At 41.4% G+C, this 18130-nt stretch overlaps 1 protein-coding gene across 1 annotated transcript in view; it reads right to left on the reverse strand.

Annotated features, from left to right (window-relative positions):
- Positions 1 to 16197, reverse strand: part of LOC140458283 (cathepsin E-A-like) — a 30479-nt gene extending 14282 nt beyond the window's left edge. Inside the window, exons 1-4 of the mRNA XM_072552686.1 lie at positions 16082 to 16197; positions 6113 to 6296; positions 5621 to 5738; positions 3476 to 3594 (exon numbers count right to left, since the gene is read on the reverse strand). Coding sequence (XP_072408787.1) covers positions 3476 to 3594; positions 5621 to 5738; positions 6113 to 6296; positions 16082 to 16197 — 537 coding nt within the window. The remainder of the gene's footprint in view (positions 1 to 3475; positions 3595 to 5620; positions 5739 to 6112; positions 6297 to 16081) is intronic.
- Positions 16198 to 18130: the final 1933 nt, after the last annotated feature.

Below are 18130 nucleotides of genomic sequence, written 5' to 3' on the forward strand. Positions count from 1 at the left end.
CAGAAATTATTGCTTCTTCCCTGCAAAAGAAAGAACATTTTATGTTCAATCCTTTCTGGTGGCCTAAATGAAAGTATTTGGCCTTTTCAATGGTTCAAAGCTGTACATATTGTTGAGGACGATAATAATATATAGTAAAAACATTTTGACATATGTCATTGAAGCCATTTATCATTTATTAAACAAAAATGCAGCAGTGAAAATATGACTGAGATACATTTCAATTATCTAATTGTTCGCATTGTCCAGTTAAGATAAATTTTAAATGTAAACCTATTAATTGAAAAAAATAAATAGGAAAAATAAAAGACAGAGAGATGAATTTCATGATGAGGACCTCATCATAATCTCTGCCATCCCACCAGTTATAGAAACATGGCTCAGGGATGGGCAGGACTGGCAGCTTCATGTTCCAAGATACAAGTGCTACAGGAAGGACAGAAAAGGAGGCAAGGTAGGAGGGGTAGTGGCATTTTTGATAAGGGATAGCATTACAGCTGTACTGAGGGAGGATATTCCCGGAAATACATCCAGGGAAGTTATTTGGGTAGAATTGAGAAATAAGAAAGGGATGATCACCTTATTGGGATTGTATTATAGACCCCCTAATAGTCAGAGGGAAATTGAGAACCAAATTTGTAAGGACATCTCAGTAATTTGTAAGAACAATAGGGTGGTTATGGTAGGGGATTTTAACTTTCCAAACATAGACTGGGACTGCCATACTGTTAAGGGTTTAGATGGAGAGGAATTTAAGTGTGTACAAGAATACTTTCTGATTCAGTATATGGATGTACCTACTAGAGAAGGTGCAAAACTTGACCTACTCTTGGGAAACAAGGCAGGGCAGGTGACTGAGGTGTCAGGGAGCACTTTGGGGCCAATTACCATAATTCTATTAATTTTAAAATAGTGATGGAAAAGGATATACCAGACCTAAAAGTAGAAGTTCTAAATAGGTGGGGGGCAAATTGAGGTTTTAGGCAAGAACTTTCAAAAACTGATTGGGGGCAAATGTTTGCAGTTAAAGGGATTGGTGGAAAATGGGAAGCCTTCAGAAATGAGATAACAAGAGTAATTCATCATCAGTATTCGCTGTGGAAAAGGACATGGAAGATATAAAATGTAGGGAAATAGATGGTAACAGCTTGAAAAATGTCCATATTACAGAGGAGGAAGTGCTGGATGTCTTGAAACGCATAAAAGTGGATAAATCCCGAGGACCTGATCAGGTGTACCCGAGAAGCTAGAGAAGTGATTGCTGAGCCTCTCACTGAGATATTTGTATCATCAATAGTCACAGGGGAGATGCCAGAAAACTGGAGGTTGGCAAACGGGTGTCACTGTTTAAGAAAGGTGGTAAGGACAAGCCAGAGAACTATAGACCAGTGAGCCTGATGTCGGTGGTGGGCAAGTTGTTGGAGGGAATCCTGAGAGACAGGATGTACATGTATTTGGAAAGGCAAGGACTGATTAGGGATAGTCAACATAGCTTTGTGCATGGGAAATCATGTCTCACAAACTTGATTGAGTTTTTTTGGAGAAGTAACGAAGAGGATTGATGAGGGCAGAGCAGTGGATGGTGATCTACATTGACTTCAGTAAAGCGTTCGACAAGATTCCCCGTGGGAGACTGATTAGCATGGTTAGATCTCATGGAATATATGGAGAACTCACCATTTGGATACAGAACTGGCTCAAAGGTGGAAGACAGAGGGTAGTGGTGGAGGGTTGTTTTTCAGACTGGAGGTCTGTGACCTGTGGAGTGCCAGAAGGATTGGTGCTGGGTCCACTACTTTTCTTCATTTATGTGAGCATAAGAAGTATAGTTAGTAAGTTTGCTGATGACACCAAAGTTGGAGGTGTAGTGGACAGCGAAGAAGGCTACCTCAGATTACAACGGGATCTTAATCAGAAGGGCCAATGGGCTGAGAAGTGGCAGATGGAGTTTAATTCAGATAACTGCAAGGTGCTTCATTTTGGGAAACCAAATCTTAGCAGGACTTATACACTTAATGGTAAGGTCCTCAAGAGTATTGTTGAACAAAGAGACCTTGGAGTGCAGGTTAATAGCTCCTTGAAAGTGGAGGCACAAGTAGATAGGATAGTGAAGAAGGTGTTTGGAATGCTTTCCTTTATTGGTCAGTGTATTGAGTACAGGTGTTGGGAGGTCATGTTGCGGCTGTACATGACATTGGTTAGGCCACTTTTGGAATATTGCATGTAATTCTGGTCTCCTTCCTATCGGAAAGATGTTGTGAAGCCTGAAAGGGTTCAGAAAGGATTTACAAGGATGTTGCCAGGGTTAGAGGATTTGAGCTATAGGGAGAGGCTGGGGTGACTTTACAGAGGTGTATAAAATCATGATGGAGATGGATAGGATAAATAAACAAAGTCTTTTCCCTGGAGTGGGGGAGACAAGAACTAGAGGGCATCAGTTTAGGGCGAGGGTGAAAGATATAAAAGAGACCTAAGGGGCAACTTTTTCATTCAGAGGTTGGTATGTATATGGAATGAGCTGCCAGTGGAAGTGGTGGAGGCTATTACAATTCTAACAGTTAAAAGGTATTTGGATGGGTATATAAATAGGAAGGGTTTGGAGGGATATGGGCCAGGTGCTGGCAGGTGGGACCAGATTGGGTTGGGATATCTGGTCGGCATGGACAGGTTGGGCTGAAGGATCTGCTTTTGTGCTGTACATCTCTATGACTCTATGACTCAGTTGGAAAGTCTGCTGGCACCATGCTGACTTTAACTCTTGCAGCTTCCACCATGTTAATATGCGTTTAATGAGGTAGGAGTGGAACCTCAGTCCCACATCCGAGACTTGCCAGGCAATTTGATCGGGTGTAGCTCTGTAATCCCAGCAATGCCAGAAGCAGCAGCAGCTGCTACTGGGACTGCAGGAGGGAAGAATGTAGACACCAGACTTCCATGTGCATTTTGTTTTGGGAAGGAAATTTACCTCACCCAGGAGGGAGTGAGGGACCAGATTTCGGGGGGGAGGGAATGCATATGGGGGAGGGGGGGTAACATGAAGGGAATTGGTGCCCCAATACCCACAGGAGTCACATTAAAGAAAGTACTTCCTGTTACCTTCCTGCCTTTGCCCAAGCAACAAACTGCTCAACTGGTTGCCATCCCCAGCTGCACATATTATTGAGGAGGACATGGAATGAGGTCCTTATTAAGGGACACGCTAGGCATGGGGGTTAACAGACTGCCTTACCCATCCCCCATTAGATTGGGTACAGGCCTAGGATGGGTGTGAAAGAGGTGGACTCACCACCTGCTTTGGTTAAATGTTCCCCATCTTTAAATTCACTGGCACAGACCAGCCAGATTCACACCCACCCACCCACCCCTTTGGGTAAACCTACTTAGATCTATGTACAGAGTCGACTCAAACAACGCTTGTCTCCTGTGTGATTATTGAGATTCTTTACACGTTAGTAATAGTTGTAATCAAACTTACTGTGATTTTATCTTTACCCATCATTCCCATGAGTTGCCCAGTGCCATATCGTATGGCAAAAGAGTTTCCTTTGGGAGAGTATGATGATGAGAAAAATGATTGAAAGCGTCGATGTCGTTCTAGAAAGAAAAAAGAATGGATACAATATACAATATTTAATCCTTCTGCCATTTTCTGGTTCTCTGTTATTATTTCCCCAGCCTCATCCTCTAAGGAACTTATGTTCACTTTGGCTTTTTCCTACATTTTATATATTTAAAGAAGTTATTGGTATTAGGAAACCCTCTCGCTGTCCATCTTGGTATTACTTACAAATTTATCCTCAAAGTTTACTTCCTCCCTCTTTATTACATTTTTGTTCCGGTAAGGTAAATTTAAAGGTCTCGTGTGAAAATATTAATGGATGGGTGAATGGGTGTTGGTAAATGGAGTAGGTGAGGGAAGGTAAGTGGATAAGTTTACAGATGGGTACAGTAAAATGCGATAAATAGGATAGCTGAGGACATTACAGGAATTGGTGTCCAGTCAGCTGACACTCAGTGCAGAAGAAGACATTGTCTTCCCACACTATCTATAATGTACTTAGCTGAAGCACCTGTTCTGGTTACCAAGGTCTGCTCCCTGTCCATCTCTAAGCACATTTATACAGGGTCCTGAGGAAAGGTCACCTGACCCGAAATGTTAATTTCTGGATTAGTGGTGCTGGAAGAGCACAGCAGTTCAGGCAGTATACAAGGAGCTTCAAAATCGATGTTTCGGGCAAAAGCCCTTCATCTTTCCCAACGGACTAATTCCAATCAGAATGGATGAACCCCCATTATGACTGGACATGACAATCCCTCCTGCCCTGACTCAACTACTCCCTGTCGCACTTCATTAGCTCCCAGTCTATTCACTTTCCACCCTACCTTTTATAAACAAAAACAGAAATTGCTGGAAAGGCTCAGCAGGTCTGGCAGCATCTGTGGAGAGAAATCAAACTTTCCAGCAATTTCTGTTTTTGTTTATAAAAGGTAGGGTGGAAAGTGAATAGACTGGGAGCTAATGAAGTGGGACAGGGAGTACTTGAGTCAGGGCAGGAGGGATTGTCATGTCCAGTCATAATGGGGGTTCATCCATTCTGATTGGAATTAGTCAGTTGGGAAAGTTAGATTTGGGGTCAGTCAGGTTTAGGTTAGCTAAATGAGTGGCACAGGGTAATTGGCGCTAATCAGGGCTGAGGGTGGTCAGCAAGCATAGTTGGGTCAGGTCAGGGATCAGGGATGTGTTAGGGATAGTCAGCAGGTTCAAGGACAGCCTCTTCTCTGCTGTAATTAGATTGCTGAATGGACTCTCACTTCAAATCATGTTCATTTTGTTAATATTGTTCTTGCCTTATGCACATCCTGTACAGAAAAACCTGTAAGCCTCAGTCTGTCCAAGTTCTTTTCACTCAACAATCTGTATGTCCTTGCTTACTATCATCTACCTGTACTGCTCACAAACAAAGCTTTTTTTTAGGTACAGATGGCAATAAATCAAATCTAATCAATTAATCAGGAGATAGTCAGGTGTGAGGGGGATTTGGGGGACAGTCAGGGGAATAGTCAAGCACTGAGTATTGCATTGGGGTAGGGGTGTCAATGTGAGTTTTGGGGAGGTAGTTAACCAGAAGTTGTAGGATTTGATTTGTCTGACAGTTCCTGGGTGATGACCAGGTAAGTATCACAAACTGTCTCAAGTCTGTAACTCTAGATTTGGAAACATCTGGGGAGAAGGGAAATTTCCCATTGGAAATTGAAACTTCCCAAGCAATTCCTACCGGGGTCTCCAACAATGCAGAGACCAGAAGACTTGGGTCCATACTTACATTTAACTTCCAACCAGGAAGGATGGAGAAGCAAACCAAGCAAAATTCTGCAAAGAATTATTCATTTGTAAGCAAAAATATGGACCTAGCCATGAAGGCGAAATTTGTAAGTTGACAAGCATTGCTTAGAGAGACCCCAAACAGATTTGTTTCTATAATGATGAAAGTTAAAATAGGATTGCCATCTGTTGTTGGTTTGAAACCAGCAACATACTGCAAGTCTACATTTCCATTTGACATCAGTTATAATCATTTCTGATCAGAACATAGATCGATATAACTTTGATTTTACTCACCGCATGCCTTGCTGATGCAGTAGGCTGAAGGCACCCAGAGATTAGAGGAGCCAGTGTCAAACACTACAGTAAATGTCTGCGGTGGAGTTCCAATACTAATCTCTCCATAATATTGGGCCTAAGTGTTCAAAGACACAATAACATAAAGCCACTGCACCATCTTAAATATTGACAGTAAATTCTTCAAATCTAAAAGGTCTCCTGTTGAATGCCACAGAATTGCTTCCAGAAGATGCTATCCCATGTACTACTCCCTCAGTTTTGGGTATCATTTATAAACCCTACCTTCAGGTTTCATAACTTTATTCCCTGGTTACATTCACTTCTCAGATTGACTCAACAGGGTAGAGTTTTAATTTACCATCTGGATGTAAAAGTGCTTTTATGAATTGGATCATGGAAAATGAAAATTGGGCAGCTGATCTGTTTTTACTTCAGATTTTCAACAGTGGCATCTCTTCTTATCTCCAGTCATTATTAAAGATAACTTACATCCATATAATTTGACAAGTGCTCTGAAGTGACACCAATATCTTGCATCATTAAAACTTCAGAAGGATAACAGCTATTGTATTTGCGGAAAAAGGCATCTGAATTGTGATTTTGGAGAAATTCTTCTAGTTCATTTCTTTCTCTGAGCACTCTCCTTATTGTCTTAAAACGAATTAGAGGAATCCTGTAAAATACATTAAATTCTCAAATAAATACATCGCACTTGAACAAATGCAAGATACAGATCACAAAACACATTCATGTTCTTCACATGTTAAGATGCTACCAATTCAAATATTTCACTGGCTCTCCCATTATTTTCTCATCCTTGAGATCATTTTGTACTACACATTGTTTATTTACTGAAAAGGCTGGAAATTATTGTCCATTTTTGTCCATGTATCTTGGAAAATACCCTTTAAAGTGATTAATCAAAAGTGTGACATCAAGAGGTCCTTGGCAATATTGAATTGAGAAATTGGATAAGAGGTGCATGGATACTAGTTACAGAAGCTTAGAGTACAAAAGCAAAGAAGTCATCATGAACCTTTCTAAAATTCTGTTCGGGAGTATTGCATCAAAATCTGGGATTTATATTTTGGGAAGGCTATGAATGCTTTGGAAAGGAAGTAGAAAAGATTTCTGAGAATGATACCAGCGGTTTAAGTTGCGTGAACAGATTTGAAAAGCTGGGGTTCCATAGAAATGGTTGCTTTCAAAAACAAAGTAATTAGGCACCTGAGGAGGAACGAAATTGCATGCTGCAGGGTGGACATGTGCGACTAGCAGACCCTGTCGAAAATCTCAAATGGATCTGCCTCCTTCACACCCTCAGTATGAAGCATATTTCAGACCCCCACTTGCAATGTGAAACAAACTTTCCGCATGCCATTGTTGGTTGTTTTGGCAATCACCTTAGATCAATATCACAGTAATAATTTTTAACACTTCTATCAAATCTCCTCTCAAACCTGACCTGCAGGAAGTCAACACGGACATGGTCTCCTTATATACTGTAATCATTTTATGATCTCTTCTATGTCCTGCCTGAATAGCAGCTAAATATTAACAGCCCCTGATGATGGGCAGCCATTTCTCTCAAAGACCAGAGCTGAATTTTAGTCAGCAGAATTCCCACCATGTGAGCAGGAAAGTTTTCACCTCCCCAGCTGTGAAACCCAGGGCCATACTTTTCCAATTAAATAGTTGCCACCAGACCACCTTCCTGATTATAGGCAGAGGCCGACCCCAAGAACTGTTGTCCAATCAGAGGCTTACAGAAATTGTTAACACGAGGGGTCATAGTTTTAAGCTGTTTGGATACTACAGTTGGAGGGGGAGGTGGATCAATGGGCATTCCTCACCTGCACTGTCCAGAAACCCTTGAGTATATGTCTCTGCATGGCTAATTGCAAGGGTTGGATTAATTATCATTAATTTACCAACCGAAGGGGAATTGTCAGGCATCATTCTTGAGAAACCATGACTTGTAAGGCTAAAGCAAGGTTAGTGGCATGAAGTTTTGAAGCAAAACTAGGGAAACAAGATATAAAATGTAGATTCACTGATAGCAGAAAAAACAATTTTGCAAATGTTCTTGCAACAAATATTTGGCAGTCTTAATCAATTGACATTAAAGCTATATTTCTGCAGGAAGATCAGCTCAGCAGGGAAATTCATCCTCAAAAGAGGCACCAAATGCAGTGGGATCACTCTGGAAGTTAAATGAATGCATATATGGTCTAATTGATGCTCTAGAGTTTTGTACTTCTCAGTACAGTCTGTCTGATTAAAATGGGGCTAATTGAGTTCAAAGGTAGACCCTGCTATGTTTACATGGTACCATGAGAGGCAGCTTTCAGGCATCTTTTGATGAACATAAACACTTCTGGTTGAGTGAGAGCCGTGAATTTGAAAACATTGTCATAAATGGGCTTGAAGCAGAATTCAAAATTGGAAACAAACAGAATGCTGGAGAAGCTCAGCAGGTCTGGCAGGTTCTATGGACAGAGAAAGAGACAGTTAATATTTTGAGTCCAGTAGGACTTCTAAATAGTCATACCAGACTTGTATTGTTAACTTTGTTTCTCTCTCCTCATGAAACTTGATGTTTTTAGTAATGCCTCTTCTAAAAATCTGTGGTGGGTTCTCAAATGCAGAAGAGTTTGTAATTTTTCTTGTGAGAAAGGGAGGTATGATTTGCCCTTAGCATGGGAAGCTACAAAGTTTAACATAGAACATAGAACAGTACAGCACAGAACAGGCCCTTCAGCCCACAATGTTGTGCTGACCATTGATCCTCATGTAAGGTAAACCTAATGTACGAACCCTCAAATTTCTGTGACCATATGCATGTCCAGCAGTCTCTTAAATATGCCCAATGATCTTGCTTCCACAACTGCTGCTGGCAATGCATTCCATGCTCTCACAACTCTCCATGTAAAGAACCCGCCTCCAACATCCCCTCTATACTTTCCGCCAAACAGCTTAAAACAATGTCCCCTCGTGTTAACAATTTCTGCCCTTGGAAAAAAGTCTCTGGCTATCAACTCTATCTATGCCTCTCATTATCTTGTACACCTCAATTAGGTCCCCTCTCTTCCTTCTTTTGTCCAATGAAAAAAATCTGAGCTCAGTCAACCTCTCTTCATAAGATAAGTCCTCCATTCCAGGAAGCATCCTGGTAAACCCCCTCTGAACCCTCTAAACCCCCTCTGAAACCCACATCTTTCCTATAATAGGATGACCAGAACTGGGCACAGTATTCCAAGTGCGGTCTAACCAAAGTTTTATAAAACTGCAACAAGATCTCACGGCTCTTAAACTCAATCTCCCTGTTAATGAAAGCCAAAACACCATATGCTTTCTTAATAACCCTGTCCACCTGGGTGGCACTTCTAAGGGATCTATGTACCTGCACACCAAGATCCCGCTGTTCCTCCACACTGCCAAGAATCCTGTCTTTAATCCTGTACTCAACTTTCAAGTTCGACCTTCCAAAATGCATCACTTCGCATTTATCCAGGTTGAACTCCATCTGCCACCTCTCAGCCCATCTCTGCATCCTGTCAATGTCACGCTGCAGCCTACAACAGTCCTCTATACTGTCAACAACACCTCCAATCTTTTTGTCGGCTGCAAACTTGCTCACCCATCCTTCAAGTCATTAATAAAAATTACAAAGAGTAGAGGCCCAAGAACACAGAGCCCTGTGGAACACCACTCACCACTATCTTCCAGGCAGAATACTTTCCTTTCATTACCACTCGCTATCTTCTGTTGACCAGCCAATTCTGTATCCAGACAGCTAAATTTCCCTGTATCCCATTCCTCCTGACCTTCTGAACAAGCCTACCATGGGGAACCTTATGAAATGCCTTGCTGAAGTCCATATACACAACATCCACTGCTCAACCCTCATCAACTTGTCTAGTAACATCCTTAAAGAACTCAATAAGATTTGTGAGGCATGATCTGCCCCTCACAAAGCCGTGTTGACTGCATTTAATCAAGCCATGCTCTTCCAGATGGTCATAAATCCTATCCCTCAGAATCCTTTCTAATACCTTGCAGACGACAGCCATGAGACTGACTGGTCTGTAATTGCCAGGGATTTCCCTATTTCCTTTCTTGAAGAGAGGAATTACATTTGCCTCCCTCCAGTCCTCAGGTACAACTCCAGTGGAGAGAGAGGATGCAAAGATGTTCACAAGCGGCGAAGCAATCACATTTCTCACTTCCCAAAGCAGCCGAGGACAAATCTGGTCTGGCCCTGGTGTCTTGTCAATCTTAATGTTTGTCAAAATTTTCAACACATCAGCTTCCTCAATCTCTATCCATTCCAGCATGCTTACCTCTCCACAATGGTTTCATTCACTACAAGGTCCTTTTCTTTAGTAAAGACAGGAGCAAAAAACTCATTTAGAGCTTCCCCTACCTCCTCAGACTCTATACACAAGTTCCCTATGCTATCCCTGATCGGCCCTACTCTTTCTTTGATCATTTTCTTATTCCTCACATACATGTAAAATGCCTTTGGATTCTCCATAATCCTTCCTGTTAAGCCTTTTTCGTGCCCCCTCCTGGTTCTCCTCAGACCATTTTTGAGCTCCTTCCTCGCCTGCCTGTAATCCTCTAGAGCTGAGCAAGACCCTTGCTTCCTCCACCTTACGTAAGCTGCCTTCTTTCTTTTGATGAGAAGCTCCTCCGCTCTCATCATCCAAGGTTCCTTTCTCTTACCCCTTCTCGCCTGTGTCAGAGGAACACATTTGTGCATCACTCACAACAACTGTTCCTTAAACACTCTCCACATGTCTATAGTGCCCTTTCCATGAACAATTGCTCCCAGTCCACGCTTCCCAACTTACATCTGATAGCATCATAGTTTCCTTTTCCTCAATTAAATATCCTCCCATGGGTAAAAACAATGACTGCAGATGCTGAAAATCAAATACTGGATTAGTGGTGCTGGAAGAGCACAGCAGTTCAGGCAGCATCCAACGAGCAGCAAAATCGACGTTTCGGGCAAAAGCCCTTCATCAGGAATAAAGGCAGTGAGCCTGAAGCATGGAGAGATAAGCTAGAGGAGGGTGGGGGTGGGGAGAAAGTAGCATAGAGTACAATGGGTGAATGGGGGAGGAGATGAAGGTGATAGGTCAAGGAGGAGACCAGTATCCTCCCATGGGTGCCTGCTTCTCTCCTTCTCCATAGCTATGTAGAATGTGAGGCAGTTGTGGTCACTATCACCAAAACGCTGTCCCATCGCAAAATCTGACACCTGCCCCGGCTCATTGCCAAGCACCAAATCCAAAATGGTCTCTCCCCAGTCGGCCTGTCAACGTACTAAGTTAGGAAACCCTCCTGAACACACCTTACAAAAACAGCTCCTTCCAAACCATCTGCTCGAAGGAGGTTCCAATCAATATTGGGAAAGTTAAAGTCACCCATTATAACAACCCTACTACGTTCACACTTTTCCAAAATCTGCCGACCTATGCTTTCTTCAATCTCCCTGCTGCTATTGGGGGCCTGTAGTAAACCCCTAATGAGGTGACTGCTCCCTTACTGTTCCTAATTTCCAAGGAGAAAGTGAGGACTGCAGATGCTGGAGATCAGAGCTGAAAAATGTGTTGCTGGAAAAGCAGGAGAGTCGACATTTCGGACATAAGCCCTTCTACTGAAGAAGGGCTTATGCCCGAAACGTCGATTCTCCTGCTCCTTTGATGCTGCCTGACCTGCTGCGCTTTTCCAGCAACACATTTTTCAGCTTTGTTCCTAATTTTCACCCATACTGACTCAGTAGGCAGACCCTCCTTGACAATGGTAACTTCTGTAGCTGTGATACCCTCTCTGATTAGCAGTGCTACACCCCATCCTTTTCTTCCCCCCTCACTATTCTTTTTAAATATTCTAAACCCTGGAACATCCAGCAACCATTCCTGCCCCTGAGAAACCCATGTCTCTATTATGGCCACAACATCATAGCACCAGGTCATGATCCATGCTTTAAGCTCATCACTTTTATTCCTGGTACTCCTTGCATTAAAGCAAACACACTTTAACTGATCTCTTGGATCTTTCCCGGGAAATTCCTTCCCACTGGCTGCGCTACCTCTTGCTATTGCCTCATCTCCATCAACTCTCACCACCAGTATATAGCTCAGAGTAAGAAGAGTGGTACTGTAACCAGAACTGTCACAGCAGAGATCCTCTCTCTTTGTGAGGCTAAGAATTTGAAAGAAAGTTCTAGAAAGATTTTGGCAGCAACACCCATTGCAAGTTACATTGATAACGATCACTATGGAATAACCTGCAACTGAAAATGCGCGAATGAAAAAAGATTGGGGATTGCTGTTGCAGTTTTAAAACCAATACTGGAGAATGGATAATATTAAAAGTGGGTGACATGGTGGCACAGTGATTAGCACTGTTGCCTTACAGTGCCAGAGACTCGGGTTCAATTCCCGCCTCAGATGACTCTCTGTGTGCAGTTTGCACATTCTCCCCGTGTCTGTGTGGGTTTCCTCCGGGTGCTCCGGTTTCCTCCCCCAGTCCAAAGATGTGCAGGTTAGGTGAATTGGCCATGGTAAATTGTCCATAGTATTAGGTGAACGGGTAAATGTAGGGGAATGGGTCTGGGTGAGTTGCGCTTCGGTGGGTCGGTGTGGACTTGTTGGGCCGAAGGGCCTGTTTCCACAATGTAAGGAATCTAATCTACTGGGGAAATCTTCAAATTAAAATGGATGGAAAGCAGGGGTCAGCTGTTTAATTTCTTTAAATAGCAAGCTCTAAAAGAACTTGTTGAACATTCTGGAAAACAGATGCTTGCAACTTTAATACGTAAATAAATAAAGGAGAACATTTGTTATTGCTTTGTATATTTTCTTTTGCCTCCTTTAATTATATAATTCATATATTTTAAAAGGGGAATTTGTTATCATTTAATGGTCAGAAGAGAAGCCTGAGAGCTAATGAAATGAAGAAACTGGTGAGATTTATTAATTCAGAGTTAATTGGGTTTGAATTGGTAGTATAAACATGGGCAGCTAAAAAATCAGCAGGGTATGAGTTTTATGAAGTGTGTTTAATTGAAATAAGATCTCACTAATGACTTGGCCTCTGTTCAGAAACATTTATCTTCTACTGTATAACATTACTAACTTAAATAGGAACAGAAAACATTGGAGAAACACTGCAGATCTGGCAGTATCTGTAGAGAGAAAAAAGTTAACACTTCGCGTCTGGTATGACTCTTCTTGCGAGATGTATCTGCAAGTTCACCTCAAAGCACACACTATCCTGGAATTAGAACAATATCTTTTCACTTTATTATGTCATTGGATATGAGCATGGCCAGCACTTGTTGCTATCCCTAATTGTCCTTGAACTGAGTGGTTTCCTAGGCCATTTCATAAGGTGGATATTGTTATGGGTCTGGAGTCACATATAGGCCAGATTGCAGATTTCATTCCTAAAAGGATATCACTGAATCATATCGGTATTTACTTCAATTGATAATTTCAGTAATTGTGACATGAAACATCTTCATATTCCAGATTTAATAATTGAATTTAATTTCTAACAGCTGATAAAATTACTTATTGTCATTCTTTTATTGTTGGGTCAAAGTCCTGGAACAGCCTTCCAAGCAGTACTGTGGGTGTACCTACACTGAAAGGACCACAGCAGTTCAAAAATGCAACTCATGTGTAGCACTACTGCCTCACAGTGCAGGGACCCATGTTTGATTCCAGTCTCGGGCGACTGTCTGTGTGGAGTTTGCATATTCTTCATGTGTCTGCTTGGGTTTCTTCCAGGTGCTCCTGTTTTTTCCCACTATCCAAACATGTGTAGGTTAGGTGAACTGGCCATGCTAAATTGCCTATAGCATTCAGGGATGTGTAGATTAGGTGCATTAGTCAGGGGAAAATATAAAAGTAATAGATAGGGGAATGGGTCTGGGTTGGATACTCTATGGAGGGTCAAGGTAGACTTATTGGGGCAAATGGCCTGTTTCCACACTGTAGCAATTCTATGATTCCATGGTTCAATCATATTTTCAGGGGCAATTAAGGATAAGCAGTAAATGATGGCTGTGCTAGTGATGCCCCCATCTCTTGAATGAATAAAAAATACATCCTCATGAGAAAAAAAGGCTCGGAACTCTATCACCCATTGTATGGAAAAGGACTTTCCAATTTCATGTCTGCACCAAACTTTAAGATTGTGCCCCCACATTCTGGATTTCTCCATCAAACAAAATAATTTCATTTATCGATTGGGCATAATGGCAGTTACCTTTCCATGTGGAAAAGTGTGAGGATCGTCCACTTTGGATTCAAATCAAAATGTTTCCTGAGCAGTGAGAGATGAGGAACTACAGAGGATTATTGGGATTTTGATGCCCTTGTACACATAGAGTGAAAGCTAGACACAGGTTGAAGTAATTAGATTCTTTGTCAAATCTTTTAGCGTTTTGAACACTATAGTTAGGTTAGTGAAGAACCTTCTAATGCAAGGGAATACAAGTCAACTTCATGAAAATTGTCCTGAAATTAGCCCTTTAAGCTTCACCGAATTCTGTACTCATTGCCTTTCAAAGTCAACATATCTAAAAGGTACAATATTCAAAACAGCAGTATTTCCAAACAGGTCTCATGAAGGATTTATACAACTCAAACTTGCTTACTTTATTTTCCAATTCCCTTGCAATAAAGTCAATATCATTCACTGCTTTAATTTACTTTTTGTATCTGTGTATTAACAATCTATGTACATAGAGACATTAATCACTTTTCCACATTTCATAGTCTCTTGCCATTTAAATATTGAAGTTGCCAATCTTCAATCTATTGTGAAAGTACCAGCTATTTCAGCCCCTTTTACCAGGGTCCGCTCAATCTTTTTGTTGCATAAAGCCCTTTAAGTACAGAGTTTCAACCTTGCCACGCACCCAATTCTGAATTTTCCATAACTTTTACTCGTGAATCTGACATCAGTGATGGCATCATTTTGAATAGGCCAACCCTACGATTTCTGACCAAAGCAGCAAACTGCATGTGCATAAATGTTCCTATAGTGCTTATGATGCTTTTGCCAATATTGTTCCATATTTTGATTGTAGTTAACTTTTATAAAATGTAGTTTTACATTATTGAATTATCTTCTAAACTAATGTTTTATTTGGATGCTGTTTCATACTTTGCCATTAAACATAAATATTTCACATTCTTCAAAGCATGCGAAGTGCAAGGAATTTCCAAACAAAAGTTCCATGCACAAATATAGTGTCCAATACTCACTGGTGACTTTAAGTTATTGTTATACAATAGAAATTAACAGCAAGTACAAAAATAACATTTAGTTTTTATTTCACATATTTTCATGCTAATCAAAAGACAACTAGGGCACTATTTTGATTACAGTACCTAACCATCAGTGATATACTGACATTTAGAATAGACTGACATTTAGAATATTCAGTTTATTTAGTTCCACTGCTATTAAAAAAATTGCACTTGTATCTGTTTAGCTAGACTAAAAAACATGAACCATAGTGTAACATCAATTATGTCCCAATTTAAGAACAGAACCCTCTGTAATGATGGGATTTACATACTGGTTTTTCAGTTTGGTGCATTTGCTTCCATGCTGCTGCCCTGAAGACATCACTGACACTTAGTGGGAGCAGCTTCCAAGTGCTTTGCACCACTCTCCAGTACCGAGAAGTGCCTAAAAATAAGCTAAACCCTTTTTTTAAAAAATAATTTCTTGGAAGAGCAGCGAGATCGATAAGATGTTTTGATGCAGTTAATTTATGTAGAGCTCAAATCTCTTTTTATTTGTTCCTTTGAAATAACTGCTACATTATTTAAGTGGTAGAGAGATGCATTATTCTTTGTAATTGATTCCTGCAAATTGAAAACTCACTTTAGGAATGTCATTTAAAATTGCCCAATTGCCCAGAAAAAGTGAGGACTGCAGATGCTGGAGATCAGAATCAAAAACTGTGGTGCTGGAAAAGCTTCATGCCACATTTTGTTTTTATAATGAACTTTCTATTACAAGTTGCAGCAATATCATAAAATCAAAACAATGCTGATGCTAAGGATCCAAAATTGAGAAACAGAAAGCTATAGAGAAACTCAGCAGTTTACTGTTTCGAGTCCAGTGCTTTTTATTCAGAACGCAAGTGATCCAAAGGAGAGTCATTGGACTTAAAATGTCAGCATGGTTAGCAGTAATATTGTTCTAGTGTTTAAAACATTAATAACTCAGATGGAAACAAGACAAGAACATGAACTGCTAGCTCATTAATTCTCTATTGTAACTTTACAATTAGACTTTATCCAGTCTTCTAGAAAGATCCATATGAGTTTATTTCTGTCTAGGTGAATGTTTCAAGTTATGTATTTGACTCGAGATATTACATTCACTTCTGTACCTTTAAAACAATCAGAAATCACTCACCTGATGACAGATTCGGTAAAGTAGACTGAAACTAATACTATTATTAACCACTTCATTTCTGCTTTGACAGAACAGACGTAACCGGAGCTGGTCACTTCACTGCAGGTCAGTAACATTGAGAGGCGCAGTGAATTTATTGAACTTTCTTCAAGACCCCGTGGTAGACAAGGTAAACAAAAGGCATCGTCACCGTTTGGCAGCATGAAGTCCACAGTTTACATTATGCAATAGTAATTCTTTGGTTTGAAGTTTTTATGACTTCAAAATAGCCACTGTATTTTAGATTAGCAAAACAATGATCAAATTACAATCTTTTTCTAAACAACTTTTGGTCTAATATTGGCATCTGTTTTTCAGTTTGGTGCATTTGCTTCCATGCTGCTGCCCTGAAGACATCACTGACACTTAATGGGAGCAGCTTCCAAGTGCTTTGCACCACTCTCCAGTACCGAGAAGTGCCTAAAAATAAGCTAAACCCTTTTTTAAAAAAATAATTTCTTGGAAGAGCAGCTAGATCGATAAGATGTTTTGGTGCAGTTAATTTATGTAGAGCTCAAATCTCTTTTTATTTGTTCCTTTGAAATAACTGCTACATTATTTAAGTGGTAGAGAGATGCATTATTCTTTGTAATTGATTCCTGCAAATTGAAAACTCACTTTAGGAATGTCATTTAAAAAGCTGGTAATTACATGAATAGAGTCACAGAGTCATAGAGATGTACAGCACGGAGACAGACCCTTCGGTCTAACTCGTCCACGCCGACCAGATATCCCAACCCAATCTAATCCCACCTGCCAGCACCCGGCCCATATCCCTCCAAACCCTTCCTATTATATACCCACCCCGAATGGGTGCAATTGTACTAGCCTCCACCACTTCCTCTAGCAGCACATTCCATACATGTACCACCCTCTGCGTGAGAAAGTTGAGTTATTTTTATAGTTTTTTTTAATAGGTCTCTTTTATATCATTCCCCTCTCACCCTAAACCTATGGTCTCTAGTTCTAGACTCCCCCACCCCAGGGAAAAGACTTTGTCCATTTATCCTATTCATGCCGCTCATTATTTTGTAAACCTCTATAAGGTCACCCCAAAACAACAGTTTTATTTACAATATGTTCATTTGATGTTGGCATCGCTGGTTGCTTTAGCATTTACTACCCATCCCCAATTGCCCAGAAAAAGTGAGGACTGCAGATGCTGGAGATCAGAATCAAAAACTGTGGTGCTGGAAAAGCACAGACAATCAGGCAGCATCCGAGGAGCAGGAGAGTTGACGTTTCAAGCATCAGCCCTTCATCAGGAATGTTGGTGGCGCCCAAGGAGGCGGAGAGATAAATGGAAGGGGGGTGGGGCTGGGGGAAGGTAGCTAGGAATGCGATAGGTGGATGAAGGTGGGGGGGCGGATGATAGTGATAGGTCAGAGTAGAGGGTGAAGCGGAATGGTGGGAAGGAAGATGGACAGGTAGGACAGTTCAAGAGGGCATTGCTGAGCTGGATGGTTGGATCTGGGATAAGGTGGGGAAAGGGGATATGAGGAAACTGGTGACACCTACAGTCAGACCCCACCACCAGGGATATATTTCCCTCCCCACCCCTTTCAATATTCCACAGAGACCATACCCTCTGTGACTCCCTTGTTAGGTTCATGCTCCCCCCCCCCGCCTCCCCCCCACTAACCCACCCTCCACTCGACACCTTCCTTGCCACTGCAAGAGGTGTAAAACATGCAACCACACCTTCCCCCTCACCCTCATCCAAGGCCCCAAAGGATCCTTCCACATGCGGCAAAGATTTTCCTGCACCTCCAAACACCTCATCTACTGTATCCATCGCTGTAAATGTGGTCTCCTTTACACTGGGGAGACAGGACGCCAAATTGCGGAACATTTCAGAGAACATGTCTGAGACACATGCACTAAACAATCCCACTGTGCTAGGGCCAAATACTACAACTCCCTATCCCACTCCGCCAAGGACATGCAAGTCCTGGGCCTCCTCTATTGTCAACTCCTAGCCACCCGATGCCTAGAGGAAGAACACTTTGT

The sequence above is a fragment of the Chiloscyllium punctatum genome, chromosome 32, assembly GCF_047496795.1.
Source record: "Chiloscyllium punctatum isolate Juve2018m chromosome 32, sChiPun1.3, whole genome shotgun sequence".
Classification (NCBI taxonomy): domain Eukaryota; kingdom Metazoa; phylum Chordata; class Chondrichthyes; order Orectolobiformes; family Hemiscylliidae; genus Chiloscyllium; species Chiloscyllium punctatum.